At 52.2% G+C, this 14,766-nt stretch overlaps 1 protein-coding gene across 1 annotated transcript in view; it reads right to left on the reverse strand.

Moving 5' to 3' along the window:
- Positions 1-6,529: 6,529 nt before the first annotated feature.
- Positions 6,530-14,766, reverse strand: part of TTLL11 (tubulin tyrosine ligase like 11) — a 50,069-nt gene continuing 41,832 nt past the window's right edge. Inside the window, 3 exon segments of the mRNA XM_075439545.1 lie at positions 6,530-9,680; positions 9,683-9,906; positions 13,508-13,614. Coding sequence (XP_075295660.1) covers positions 9,612-9,680; positions 9,683-9,906; positions 13,508-13,614 — 400 coding nt within the window. The 3' untranslated portion in view covers positions 6,530-9,611.

Below are 14,766 nucleotides of genomic sequence, written 5' to 3' on the forward strand. Positions count from 1 at the left end.
TCTGGCAAGCTCTGAAAGCCAAAGGGCGGCTTTTCCTCCCTCCCGCTTCCGCGCGGAGCCATCCCACGCGTGGCAGCCCGTCGAAGGCAGCCGGTGAACGAAGCTCCATCGCCTTGGCCCCGGAGACAGCGCGAGCGGGGCTGCTGCCTGCCAGAGCGGTCAATAAAGACAGCGAGGAGAAAGGAAGGGGCTGGGAGAACAAGAGTCTTTAGTGGAAACTTCTTGTTTGTGCTAATTAGATCATTATCTGGAAACTGCTATTGATGGTGCTGTTTCAGCTCCTGCTGCTGTTCACAACTTTATTTTACCCACGTCTGTCAGCTTCCCGCGCTCTTCCCTGTCCTGCAGCAGGACCAGCGATGCTGCCCCGCAGCCAAGCCGCGGTGGGGGGGGTGGGAGATGCTCTGACCTGAGGCCACAGTGGCCAGGACCAGCCCAGCACCGTGCGGGCACCGCAGCGAGAAGAGACTTGATCAGCCTGGAGAAGGCTGCGAGGGGACCTTAGAAATGCCTCTAAATATCTGCAGGGTGGGGGTCAGGAGGACGGGGCCAGACTCTTTCCAGTGGTGCCCAGCGACAGGACAAGGGGCAATGGGCACAAACTGAAGCAGAGGAAGCTCCAGCTGAACCCGAGGAAGAACTTCTTCCCTCTGAGGGTGACGGAGCCCTGGCCCAGGCTGCCCAGGGAGGCTGTGGAGTCTCCTTCTCTGGAGATATTCCAGCCCCGCCTGGACGCGGTGCTGTGCAGCCTGCTCTGGGTGACCCTGCTTGGGCAGGGGGTTGGGCTGGGGGATCCCCAGTTGCTGGGCCAGCAAGGTGGCTGCACGCTGCCGCCCTTCACCATGCCCCCCTGCCCGGCTGCGGAGCAGAGCTGCTCCCAGGCTCCTTCTCAGCCCCGGGAGGACCTTCTCCAGGTTGTCATTATGTGCCCTGCACTGTTACTGACCTCAGCGAGACACCCAATCAGGTTATTCACTTACTAAAAAAGGAGGTGAGGGGAGAAAGACTCAGCCGCCCGTAGGATTTCCGCAGCTTCCCACAAACAACACCGACGCGGCCCCGCTGCGTGATCAGATTGTCCCCTTGCCAGTGTGAGTGACCACTGAATCACCTCAGCCGTTTGACTTCTGTGCCATGGCTGCCAGGGACGAAACCTGACCCTCAGAGGTCCCAGGCTGGTTGACTTTATCACAGTCCCTGTTTTTCCACCTGGCAGCCAGGGTCGTCCCTCAGCCCCCGTGTGAGGAGAGCGATCGGCCGGGGCACCGGGGCTGGCGAGAAGACAAACGCCAGCGGAGACAGCCGCAGAGGCTGGGTCTGCAAACCACGGGTCAGGGGGTCGGGTCTGCACCCGCGGCTTGCGCTCCCCCTCGCTCCCGGGGTCCTGGCGTGTCCGTGGCCCCCGGGCAGGCAGACACCGGCCGCCTCCCGCGCGTCGCCCTGCCATGCTGCCGCTGGCTTCGGGGAGCTGGGGGGGCAATGGAGATGCACGTCCCCCCACCCCGCTGCTGGGCAGCGTGTCTGCGCGCACACGCAGCGCTGCTGGCTGCTACCGGAACCACCCGCAAGGGCCGAACGGTGCAGCGAGGGGTTGATGGGCTGGTTTGTAACAGAAGCCTCTCCGAGCCGGTAAGAAGTCAGCCTGGAGGTGTGCACAGCCCCAGCGCTTCGCCCTCGGGCTATCTGCGCCCACCGCAGCCCGCGCGTAGACACCCGGCTGGGCATCACGGGCACGCTGGAGGGGCTTCTGCAGCCCGACGGAAACCGCCCGGTGACCGAAAGCCCCAGCTGAGCGGCTGCCGGAGCCGCTGGCAGCTCAGATCCTCCTGGCTGGTGTCCCCAGCACGGCTGCTCCCAGCCCAGACCATGACTGCACCCAGGCCCGGCTCGCTGCTCGTTAGCACGTCGGACCCCGAGCTGCAGAAGGGCTTTTATACTTCTGCTGATGAGCAGGAGGAAGAGGATGGAAAATTGCATCACATCACCACAACAGGCTTTTGATTTTGTCCTTTACAGCAATTTCCTACCTGTTCTACCCCACAGCTGCAGCAAATCGTCAAAAATCAGCAACGACACGAGTGAACTTGCTTCTGCCAGGAGGAGTGGGAACAGTGCAGGCTTCCACCCCTCCGAGCTCCCCGCAGCGCCCGCCGCCATCCCCTCGCTGAGCGGTGCTCAGGGCCCAGCCCCTGCTGCACTACGCCGCAGCGGCGCGCTCAGATCAGTCCCCTCGAAGCCCAAGGATGCCGTCAGCCATGAGCAGGGCCGCCGGGCCCGCGATGTGACACGCTTGGGCACGCGAGGTAATGGGTTTCAGCCGAATTCCGTGTGATACAATCTCTTCGATGGGAGGTTAAATGAGGCTGAGACAGAGGCCAGATGGATTTATCTGGGTGGTGCTGATGATTTTTGGGGGTTTTTTTTGGCGTGCTTAAGGTGAAGGGAAGGTAAGGAAAGGAAGGCAGAAATAATCCAAGAGCGAAGCACGAGCTTGGCCGTACGCGGCCGGGCAGGGCTGGCAGGAGGCTCGGGACCTCACCCTGCTGGGACAAACCACGCGAGCAGGATGACGCTCACGAGGCAGCGCTGACAGGCATGGCCAGGCAAGAAGAAATAAGTTCTCGGTCTCACAGAGCATCAAGCACAGGGCAGGGTAGGAGAAATCGAGCCTAGCTGAGCAGAGCCAAGGGGCAGCTGTAGACACCTAACTTCGGAGATTTCAGCAGGGCTCGGGAGCCCAAACACCACCTCTCACCCACCCGGGACCTCCGCAGCACACGAGGGAACCCGTGTCCGGGCACGGCGATGCTCTCCCGCTCTGCAGATAGCACCTCGTACCCCTCACCACGGTGGAGTTGGGTTTCCCACCGCTTTCTAAATGGCACAAGAGCTGCTGCAACATCACCCCCTGAAACCACGCGTCCTCCGCAGCCCCTCCGTCCAGGCACTGCTGCGTATGGCCTCCAGCGCCTGCCTCGAGCTCGCCGAGAGGGTATCTGTCAGGAGGTTAAAACAAAATGTCTCCAGGAAAAAAGGGGGTTTAGAACATCTAACCCAATCCCAGCCACTCCCCCCCCAGATCTCAGCTTCCCAGTGTTTCAGCATTTCGGCTGGTCATGTGAATATTGAGTCAAAACACACTTTTTGCTCAATTTGCTAAAATTTTGTCTTCGAGATGCTGAAAAACAGATTATCAGTGCTTGGATTTGCGGGTCCTTGGCTGAAAACCCCAAACACTGTCATCACAAAGCAGGCATTTCCCACACGAGGATTTTTCCTTACGATGCAGCTATCCCAGCTCTTTGCTGTTAAAACAAGAATCAGGCTTGGCCTCAAGCTCGCGGGCATTGCTCAGCAGCTCGGTGTAGAAGGGGACCCAGCTCGAAAGGTCACTTAACAGGGTCTCGGCTGCAGCCCCTGTTATCTCTTGGACGGAGACCAGGGCCATTTTGCTGCAGCCCCCTCCGCCCCAGGGGTCAGCCCTGGCCCCCGCGGCGTGCACAGCTCCGCTGGCGAAGAACCCGACTGTCCCCCGCGCGCCGCGGCTGAGCGGAGCCGGCTGCCACGGGACGGACGGGCTCGCTCGCAGAGGGTGGCGGTGCCCCAAAATGCCCCTTTTAACCACGGACGCCGATTTTCGTGGGTTTGTACCCAAGGGAAACAAGGGTGTAAGTCCAGCCCTGCGGCTGGCAGGCAGCGCGTTTCCCGGCCCTGGGGGGCTGCAGGGCCCAGCACAGCCAGGACGATGCCCGTCCCGGGGCTGCGCAGGAGGCACCCAGGCAAAGCTGCCTTCCAGCGCTTCCCTGCCAGAATGAAACCCCTCCACTCACAGCTGGGCTTGTTCAGCCTGAAGAAGAGAAGGCTGAGAGGGGACCTAATATATACTTACAAATATCTGCAGGGTGGGTGTCAGGAGGATGGGGCCAAGCTCTTTCCAGTGGTGCCCAGCAACAGGACAAGGGGCAATGGGCACAAACTGGAGCAGAGGAAGCTCCAGCTGAACCCAAGGAAGAACTTCTTCCCTCTGAGGGTGACGGAGCCCTGGAACAGGCTGCCCAGAGGGGCTGTGGAGTCTCCTTCTCTGGAAATATTCCAGCCCCGCCTGGACAAGGTCCTCTACAGCCTGCTGTAGGTGACCCTGCTTTGGCAGGGGGTTGGACTAGATGACCCACAGAGGTCCCTTCCAACCCCAACCATTCTGGGATTCTGTGATCTCAGCAGTGGGCTGCAGCCAGATCAGCCCAGTGAACAGCAACCATCTCTCTTCTCTGCTCGGAGCCGGGCAAACCCGACGCTGTGCGTGTCTGAGTGGGATGAGCACCCGCGTCCCCCTCCGACACAGAAGCCAGAAGCCGTCTGAGGCTCTGCAGAAGCTCGTTTCTCCTTCGCCAACAGCCAGGATTCGCAGCCTCTTGTACGCTGCTCGTCTCGGGATGCTTTTTTCCCCACAGGAATCCTGCTGCAGAGAGATGGCTGACGCCGTTGCCCCTGCCTCTCGCACGCCGGCGTGTACCATTGCCATCACGAAGCCATGAGCGGGGAGCACGCACAGAGCGAGCTGCGTGACAGCGGCACACAACGACCAGGCCGTGCTGCTGCTGTCCAGGCATGGCCACCGCGCTGCCAGGCACGCACACCCAGCAGCCGTCCGGCCTCCTCGGCACCGCGCTTCTCGGGGTAGCAGAGCAGCTGTGGGACGGGGCAACAGCCCTGCAGAACAGAGCACGCACTGGGCTCCCTCCCAGAGCCAAGGAAGGGAGCTGGGAGCCCGGGTTCCCAGGCCTTGCTGTCACCAGCGATGGGTAAGCAGCTCCTCTGGCGTCTGAGCAGCCCTCTGCAGAACACAGCACGGGACACGGATGCAGCATGCAGCCCAGACCTGGAAACTGGGTCTTTTCTTGCCATCTTCACCACCTTACAGACAACTCCTACTGTCATCCAGCCGGATCTGAACAGCCCACTGACAGGAAAGGGCATCAGCAGAAGAAGCCTCTGAGACTGACAGGCACTGTGGATGTTCCTCTAGGTTACAGCAGAACCTCAGGGAGAAGAGATGCGTACAGAGAAGAGCTCCAGCCAAAACCACAGGGAACCATCACTGAGTGTCTCAGCTGTGTTCTACCTGCCTGGTTAACGCCGGCATCTCCTACACCTCTGTGTGCTCACCGTCTGCTGCTGCTGGAAGCATCCACTGGTGAGTAAACCAACCCAAAACTACGCACCAAAAGAAGAGGGGAATAAACATCTCTCCCACGCAACAAGCAGTCTGAAAGCAGAGACAGGTAACAAAGCCAGCAACTGAGCAGCAGCACTGCCAGACACAGGCACAAAGACGGCTGGTGACAGCACTCACATTTTTTTGGACAGGCTCCTAATTACCGCGCGCACTCGAGCGCTCGCTGCAGAACCCGGTGCGCTTGCAGGCCCCGCGCGTTGGCGGTCACGGCAGCCAGCATCTCCCGGAGGAGGTGACAGCCAGGTAAACAGAGCCATCGCCTGAGCAGCGCAGCGCTCAGCCTCTGCTCGGAGCGCTCTGCTTTCGCTCACGCGGGCAGCACGGAGCAGGACGAGGCGTCTTTCCGTCTGAACCCGAGGAAGAACTTCTTCCCTCTGAGGGTGACGGAGCCCTGGCCCAGGCTGCCCAGGGGGGCTGTGGAGTCTCCTTCTCTGGAGATATTCCAGCCCCCCTGGCCGCGGTGCTGTGCAGCCTGCTCTGGGTGACCCTGCTTGGGCAGGGGGTTGGGCTGGGTGACCCCCAGAGGGCCCTGCCAACCCCTGCCATGCTGGGATTCTGTGAGGTGCCCGGGCACGCCAGGGAAACGGGCACGGAACGCGCGGAGCTACCAGATTGCCCAGCCAGAGCTGTCCGGGGAGCTCCCGGGTCTTCAGACAAAGCCTCCCCGCAAAGCAAACCTCTCCAAAGCTGGTAACGTCAGCGAGAACCACAGAGTTCAACAATCCAACCTCTTGGCAATACCAAAACAGCAGGGTTGGGAGAGGGAAGGTGGGAGAGTTCACGTCTCCCCTCCTTCATCACGACAACAAGGGAGGGAAAAGCAGGAAAATAAAATGGAAAAGCAGAGGGGAAAAAACCACAGAAATCAAAAGCTGTGGTAACAAGGGTTTCAAGAAAAATAAACGAAGTGAAGTCCTTTGATTAAAACACAGAGGGCAACGGGTGAGCAGAGGGGAGGAAAAAAAATAAAAGTATCACTTTGCTAAAGCTCAGCTCGTTTCACTAACGATAACTCGCTCCTCCAGCGGCCGTGATCCCGCGGGCCCCGCACCCCCCGGCCGCACGCCCACCCAGCCGCTGCGGGCAGCGGCCCAGCCAGCCCCTTCGCCCCCACGCCGACACCCGGCCTCCCAGCATCACCCACCCAGGACCTGCTACCGATGTGATTTCCTAGCAATATTTATAAACCGCTACTGGATTTGGGTCCATTTAATAGCAATTGAACAATATCAGCAAAGCCCATGGTAAGGACAGCCCTGACTTTGAGTGCTGGGGAGGAGCTCACAGCAGAGAGGATGCCCCCGGCTCACGTCCCCAGGCAGGGATGGCCGTGGGGATGTCCCTGCGTGGGGATGCTCCGGGAAGCCCACGGGGGATATGAGCAAGCAGTAATTTATTGCTCATTTCTGCTCTGTGAACTGAAAGGCAGCCCGTTTGCTGGAAACCGCTGCGCCCACGGCCGTGGGGCCGGGGGGAGAGGGGCTGGAGGGCTGGCTCCAGTTTGGGCACTTTCAGGCTAGGTACAAGCCTGCAGCAAACAGGAATCTCTGGCCTGAAACACTGGACTTGCCTCAAATCTTCCTTAAGTGTTTTATTCTGATTTAGACCCCGCGAGGAATACGAGACCCAGCGTGTCTGGTAACGAGAAAGATTTCACTGATATGCAATGTTCATACCACATACGTCAAATGGCATAGTGAGTGCTGTGTTCTTTCTCTGAAAAGAATATGTAGAAAAATACTGTTAAAAAAACCACCACCTACTCCCTTTCATCTGTTGTTTCTTCTGCTAGAAAGGTACCTCAGGATGAACAGATTATCAGTGCATTAGCACTCATATTCTGAATAAAGCGTGTCTGGTCCATTCTTTGCACGTGCGCAGGCTGGTAACTTAAAGGCTCTGTCAAATTGCTTTGGATGCTAAATAGTATGCAGAAGAAATTGCGTTAGATGGCAAGGAAGAGAAATGTGACTTTGTCGTTAAGACTTTGAAGTACACTTGTGTTTTATCCCCCTCCTCCCCCTGAGAATAATATGGCATTCAGTTTCCAATTATATAAATACATACTTCATATTCGAAGTGGGAGATCAACAGGGTGACTGCACCAGCCTGTGTATGCACAGGCTATAAACATCTGCATTAGATCGAGGGAATATAAAGATCTCCAAACGAGAGAGATCTTACCAGTGTTCATTATACAGAATAGTTAATTTACTCCACTGCTATCAGGGTAACTCATACAATAGCAAAACCTGGATATTTTAGGCCATAGATTGTACTGCTCCAAAGCTGTACGGAAAGGCGCTCGCAGTTGTAGCATTTCAAACCTGACTCTTCCATAAGTCTGTCCTTACAGGACATCAATCACACGACGAGAGCAACTGTACGCTATTTTCTAGCAACACGCTGCCAATCGCAGACAAATGTCAGATGTCACAAAACGGGAAGGAACCATTTTTCAACTTGCGAATGTCTTCAAATATATTACAATGAAAGTGTGAAAAAAAATGACCCTTTCAGCTTCATTTGTTCTGACAGATGCCAGACCTTGGAGTTTGGCATTTTATCTTCATCCCGCAATAATCTTTACGAAACTTCAACAAGGCTGAGGGCAGTGGCATTAGTCTACAATGTACGATACCTAAAATATCAAACAGTCTAGCCACTGAACTAAAGATCATCTGCTGCTCCTCTTACTGGTGTTCCCGGAGGAGCCAGAGAGCAGCAGGGACGCCCGCGCCCCACACGAACGCGTGCCAGGCACTGGCTTCCTGCGGGCTCAGCGCGCCTTCCGCATCGTGTTGCCATCCTGCCGATCGCCAGCGAGGAAAACGCGTGCTGCTCACAACTAACGCCAGGACAAGAAACTCTAAAACACTTCTCCTGAAGTAAAAACTCACTCCATGGCGTGTGTGCACGTTTAGTCCGTGGCATCGAGCGGGCGGACTCCCCCTGCCCTGACAACGTGCTGCCAGGGCCACGTTTCCGACACCCCGGCCGTGGGAGCATGCGGACATCGAGCGCGGGCGATTTTCTCCCGTCCCAAGGTAACTGCCCCGATGCTGCTCACGGCTCTGCCACTTCCCACAGCGTGAAAACCACTGGAACATAAAGCAGGCTCACTACCATTACAGAACGGAACAAAGGAGAGAAAGCAGACTCGGATGTAGCCATGCGTTATTGTAATAAAATATGAGACCGAAAAGACTTTGACTGAACAGCCCCGAAGTTCCAAGTTCCTCCCGTCCTTTCAGCCAGCCTCATGTCCTGCTTAGCCCCAACCCCAAGAACAGTGTGCTTCTGGGAGTCACGGTGTGCTTCTCGAAAAATAAGACTACTCTGTACAACTCCAGCGGTACAGCCCAGCATTCTTGACAGAATGGCCTGTTAAATAATATGTATCTAATTTGTACAGAGTTATACTCTTATTTAAGGGGAAAAAACAAAGAAGTAGTGCAAAGACAAAAAAAAAGAATCTGCTCTAGATGTTACTTCAGGTCCAACCAGGGTAACAAACATGCAAAAGGCAAAAAATAAGCAAACCTGGAATAAATCAGTTCAGCCCAAAGTCAGTTACAGGACTGGTTTCACTGGAATTGAAAGGAACTCTTTGCTTTTGCAGAAGCAGTGCTTAGTACCTGAAGACAAAACCTCCACTTCACTCACCAAATCTGACTTACTGAAGTAAATTTTTTCTGTAAGTGTGAGCGTATTGGTTCTCTGTGGAAGCAAAGGGATAAACATCTTTAGTCTTTCTTTACAAAATTAACAGTACTTGTCATGGCAAAGACATGTGCAAAGAAGTAGAAGCCAAAATGTGATTTCAGTGTTTAAGACTGTCTTTAAAATAAAAGTACATAGACAATGACCAAATCTGTACTGATTCCACCACCTACAGGCCAAGCCACCAAAAGAAGAGGGTCGAAGCCTGAAGTCTGCCCACAAACATAATTCCAGGTTTCAGTTTTCCAAAGTCCACAACCGGCATTTGGGATGGCAGCTCCTGACTGGGTTTCCACGATACGTCCAGTGCATACAAAGCAACGCACCTCCTTTGACACGAGCGTGCCTCTCGGTCAGTGCAAGCAACCCGGCGGTGCTGGCTGTCACCCCGCAGGTGCTTTTCCACACACTCAGGACGACAGCACAGTTTGCCACGTGCGGTGCTCTGCAGGTCCAACAGAGAGGTGATAGACAGCCATTGCCAGGATCACTACTGGAGAATGGGAGCTTGCAGTAGATTTTATGCAGAGAGTAAATTAAAAAAAGCTGAAATAAATAATTATGACTGTCAGGTGAAGGAATTCAAGTCCGTCTCTCCTCCTGCAGCACACGTACGTGCCGGGGGATTAATTCTCAGTTTGGTCCTGGTGTATCAGCACCGTTGATAGCGATGATTTGTATAATCCACGAATTTACTGGCCGTGTGACTCAGGAGGGGTGTGTATGAGACGCTGGCGCAAGGTGAAGTCCGTCCGTCTGACAGGGAACGACCGCGCTCCGGCGCTCCACGACCCCGCGGCCACAGACCAGGCGCTTTTCATCCCGGGCAGCCAGCTGGTACTCACAGAAGTCGATCAGCGACGCCACTTGCTCGTGAAGCAGCAGGGACTTGTATTTTTTCTGAGCCAGGCAGAAGAAAGCTTCGACAAAGGCTTGCAAACACATTCCTGCAAGGAAAAGGCGTTTAAAGGAGATTCAGGGCACAGCGCTCTCCAGCAAAGCGCATTCTTTACACGTAACAGCATCTCTTGGCTCTTTCAGCAGCGAGACCAAATGTGTGTGCGCCGGGTGCGGACACACACAATTGTGTTAGTTAATATCTTTTAATTTAAACAGCAGCCATCTAGAATGCTCAGGAGGAAAAGAAGTCGCCTGTCCTTCAAAAACCAAAAGACAAGGTTTTACTCGAACGCAGGAGGAGCGCAGGCAGCGTCTCGGTGCGGCGCACGCCTGCGCTGCGCTACAGGCGGGCAGTACTTGCTGTCACTGAGGCTGTTTCTGGTTTTGCAGACACCAGCCCGACCGGCACCCAGGCACCCAGAGGCAAACTGGTACAGCAACAACCCATTTTAAGATGTTGTACAATTAAATCGATGTAACATCAGCCTTGATTTCTGCTGCCTCAAATATTAAGTTGAAACCCAATCAGACACGCAATAACATATTGAGCTTCAAGGCAAACTGTCCACCTGGAGAGGAAAGCAAGCGTATATCGGCACCTGAATTGGGTCATGTAAGCCTTGTATTTTTAGAGACGGACCTAAAACAAAAGTTCAAACGGTAGAACTACTGAGACAGTACAGCATTTCAGTCTGTAGCACTGTAAAGATCACCCCATTCCCAAGTACCCTCTTCTCGCAGAAGTGAGTTTATCTGAAGAGTCACTTTCCTTCTGTGAAGACTGTACTCGGTGTGAATCCTCAGCCTTCCGTTTGGTGCCCAAGAGGCCATTTTTCTAAGCCATACCCAGTAACTCTACAATTGTAGTTCTGCTTCAGTTGAAGAGTGTCTGAAGGCAAAGCGGTGCAGTGCCAGAACATCCCTCTGCTCCAACGAAGCTCTCTGCTCTGCCCCTCACAACCCGAGTGCCCTGCCGCAGCTGCGGGACGGGTTCGTCAGGCACGGTTTGCTCATGTCTTGCTCCTAACACTTTGCCACAGCCAATGGAAAGCGGGGCTGCATATGAACACTAATCGCTGTATTTAAAACCTTGAGGTAATACCGACTTTAATTCTTAATTGAGAAGCCAGACCACAATCGGTTTTGCAGAATGCCAGCAACAAGGAACAGTTACAGCTGCTTCGTGCTTTAACTGGCTCTCCCAGTTTGAACATACACTTAGGAAGATTATTTTGGGATGAGATATTGACAGGTTTGGGGTTTTTTTAACTTAATGGTGGCTTATTGATGCTGCAGGAAAGGCATCTTTTCAAAATATTACAATTACATTCTGAAGTATAATTTCTCTCCACTAAGACTGCAGCTGGGGTCGCTTACGATCTTGGCTGTAAAACAGCTTGCAAAGGAATTGCTGGGTTATCTGAAAGCAGCAGCTGCCAGCTCAGTAAATTGTTTTATCAGTCACGGTGAGCTGCAGGCAGGGAAAGCACCTTTGGTAGCACACGCACTGTCTCCCCCGTAAGTGCCACTCATGCGAAGAGTTTAATGAGAAGGCAGAAGCTGCTGGTTCACACCAGCACCAGTAGCCCCTGCAGGAGCCACAGCTGGAAGCGGCAAACGCAAAGCCCACGGAAATGGCTGGCTTTTTGTGTTTTAACACCTAGAAAACACCTGGTTCATTGCGACTCTCAATAAATCTCAATTTCTGAAAGCCTGGAGATTCTTGCATTTCTATTATTTTGGTAGCGGGAGTCTATCTGCTAACCACACAAACGACTTCTACCCGCGCTGAAACGCTGAACGCGAATACTCGAATCTCACACACCTCTGCCACGAAGGGGACCCTAACCCACCGAAAGCAGAGCAGGCGTTCACGTGTAATGAACCACGCCGTCTCCTCTGCACTGTGCCTCCCTTTTCATCGTAGCTCTGGATGTGCTCTTTGTACCGGGCATGCGAACAGTCTGTTTTACTTATTCTCCTCTTGCCTTATTTGACATCGTACACACAGACTCTGCGGGATATTATAGGGTACCTACGTTCAAGCAAGACAAAAGTACTACTTATCTATTTCACACAAATAAAAGCTTCATTAACATTTTTGAAGCAAGTTCAAATATTCAAAAAAAGGTTATATGCAAATAATTTTACTGCTGTCATACTTGACCACGTACATCGTTGCACGTCACTAATTCCTGACGCTTATGCAGGAGAGAACTACAGATGTGTTTGAGGGGGGTGGGATAATGAACACAAGCGTCAGTCTCAACTTGGAGACTTTTGATTCTTCTCCTGTTTTAGCATTTAAAATAAAAGATGCAGGAGTACATACATCAAAGTCCATGTTCAGCTTCTTATATAAAAATATATTTTGAACCAGTTTCTGGGAAGACGCCAGCTGCAGCTGTGACCAGCACACTAGGTTCTGCCAGCGGCGTCCAGGTGGATTTCTTATCCCACACTGGTTGAAATGGAACCTTGACAGTCCTCCTGGACAGCCACGAGGAGCAGCGGTACAGAACCTTCCAGAACAGTCCAGCTGCTGTTCCCTTGCTATGAATGGCTCAAAATTAAAAAAAAATTGATGTCAGGAACAACTTGCTGTTGAGAAGGGAATATCAGCGCAACTGAAATTATTCAACATTTTACAAAAGCTATAGAAAAGTTGCCAAATTTATGGACTTCAGTTCATACAGAAATGTCACAAAAATTTTAGAAATTAAGTTATATGTTAAATGGTGTATTTAGGCCATTAATGTAACAAGAAAATAACCCCTGAACTCTGCTATTTGACAGATTACTGTCTCATATCTAAAAACGTGACCAAAGCAGATGAGGAGGCAATTCACTACTGGTGGCTAGGCTGGCTGTTTGTTTCTCTAGCAAATTATACGAGGTTTTCTTCTGTTTATTCATTTGCAATAGGTTTTCTTCGTAAACGTCAATAACCAGCTCACCAACTCTTTGTGAACACCTCACAAAATGACATCTAAAATACCTGGATCAGGTGCTCACGAAGCTTTTAAAAATGCTTTACACAAATACAATTTCTTCAGCCAGTGAAACGCTCTTTTTCCTTAATTATTTCACTGAGAACTGCAAGCCTTCCTTTTCACTTCTACAGCCGAGCATACAATAGCACTTAGCTACTCCAGAGCCTTCCAAAGCGTCTCGTCTTCTGGCCAAAGAACTGAACGTCCAGAATTAAATCAAAAAGAGAAGATAAGCATATTTATTTCTACCCCCTGCACAGCTTTTTGTTAGGTTGGTTTTTGCTAGACCATGTAAGCTACTCTCATATGGACATACCTTCTTACACTGTAATTAAATTGCAGGTTCCACAGGGAATGTTTCTAAACACTTCTCTGCAAACAGCAACAAGAATTACAAATGCAAAATTGCAACCATAAGAAGGGGCTTGCAGAAGACTTGTTCCAATAAATGCACTGAAAAATAAGAGTGATCTGTTCTATAGATAAAGGGAAACCACCACAGAACTAAGCAGAAGAATTTGTTGTACATGTACACGCCTCAAATGTACATGCCTTGTTCCCATTACTTTTACTGAACATTTAAGGTGTGCTTGAGCTACCAAAACCACAAAAAACCCCCCAGCTTCTATAGTATTCAAATACAAAATAGTGTTACCTGATTCTTTGTGGTCGATTCCCATGCTGTTCCACCTTCTTGTGATATCAATATATAAGATATCTACAGAAGCCATTGAAAAATTGCTGTTACTCAATTTGCAGTTTCTGTTCAAAATGAAGAAAAAATTCTGATTACATCCACATTTCCTAGTTAGGAAAAATTCTGCCAGGGCAACTGAGAGCACACTGGGAGAAAAGTTCACCCGTGTCATACGCACGGACCCACTGCAACATGCTCAGTCTAACAAAACACCGACCGCAGACGGCAAACAAAGCAGTGTTCATTAAATGCAGGCACCTGAAGCGGTACGGGCCGTGAATTTTCCAGATGCAGAGCATCTCCTGTGTGCACCCAGCCCTGCTGCCTGCTCGGAGCACGCAGGCAGCCCCGCTGCCAGCAGCGGCTGTGGGCAGGGGCCCGCTTCCGTGCGCGTGTCTCCATCCGATCTGCACACGCAGTCTCACGCCAATCTCCGGCCACAAAAAGGCAGCAGGTCAGATGATAGATTAACTGGTTTATTTTGGTTTTGCAACAAGGCAGAAAGAAGAAAACCCCAAATATTTCAATGAAAAACGCGTTGACCGTTCCACACAGCTTTCTCCCAGACTGTTGCTAGTACAATTCCACGTTTCGAAACCCAACACAAACCTGCACAGACTATCTACATGAGGCAGAGTCTGCACAGAGAAATGCTCTTTCATCTGACTGACTGATCCTGTTTGAAAAGGTCTGGAGAAAGGCTTTCAGGCACACAATTACCTCTTCGTGCCCAAACACTGAACAGATTTGCCCTGTGCGTTACTGAACGCCGCAGCACGGAAAACAGCAGCATCTCGAGGTGCATCTCGGGCATTTGGCGATACGCACGTGCAGGAGATCGGACACTTGTGCGGTCTGAGCCCGCAGCGTAGCGTTGAGCAGTATATGGGAATTAGCCATCTGTCCAGGATTTCCAGATGTCTGGCAGCCTGGCTGAAACTAGCGCACACGCCAAGGAAATGGCCAAAATTTCTAGCCAGAAAAGAGATAAAAATCTAAACCCAAAAAAACCCCAGATAATTTAAAAGAATCTTACTCTTTAGCAGCCTAAGCAGAGCTCCCTTAAACCAGACAGTTAAGGTCTTGCCTAGATAGTCCCCAAAAAAATCTTCGGCAGCATCCAAAGCAAGGACTAGAGCCACATTCAGCACTTCCCTTTTAGTTATTTTTTAGAATGAAGAAATTCTTGAAGGGGAACAGATTTTGATGAGCTAAAA

Source organism: Opisthocomus hoazin, chromosome 19 (assembly GCF_030867145.1).
Source record: "Opisthocomus hoazin isolate bOpiHoa1 chromosome 19, bOpiHoa1.hap1, whole genome shotgun sequence".
NCBI lineage: Eukaryota > Metazoa > Chordata > Aves > Opisthocomiformes > Opisthocomidae > Opisthocomus > Opisthocomus hoazin.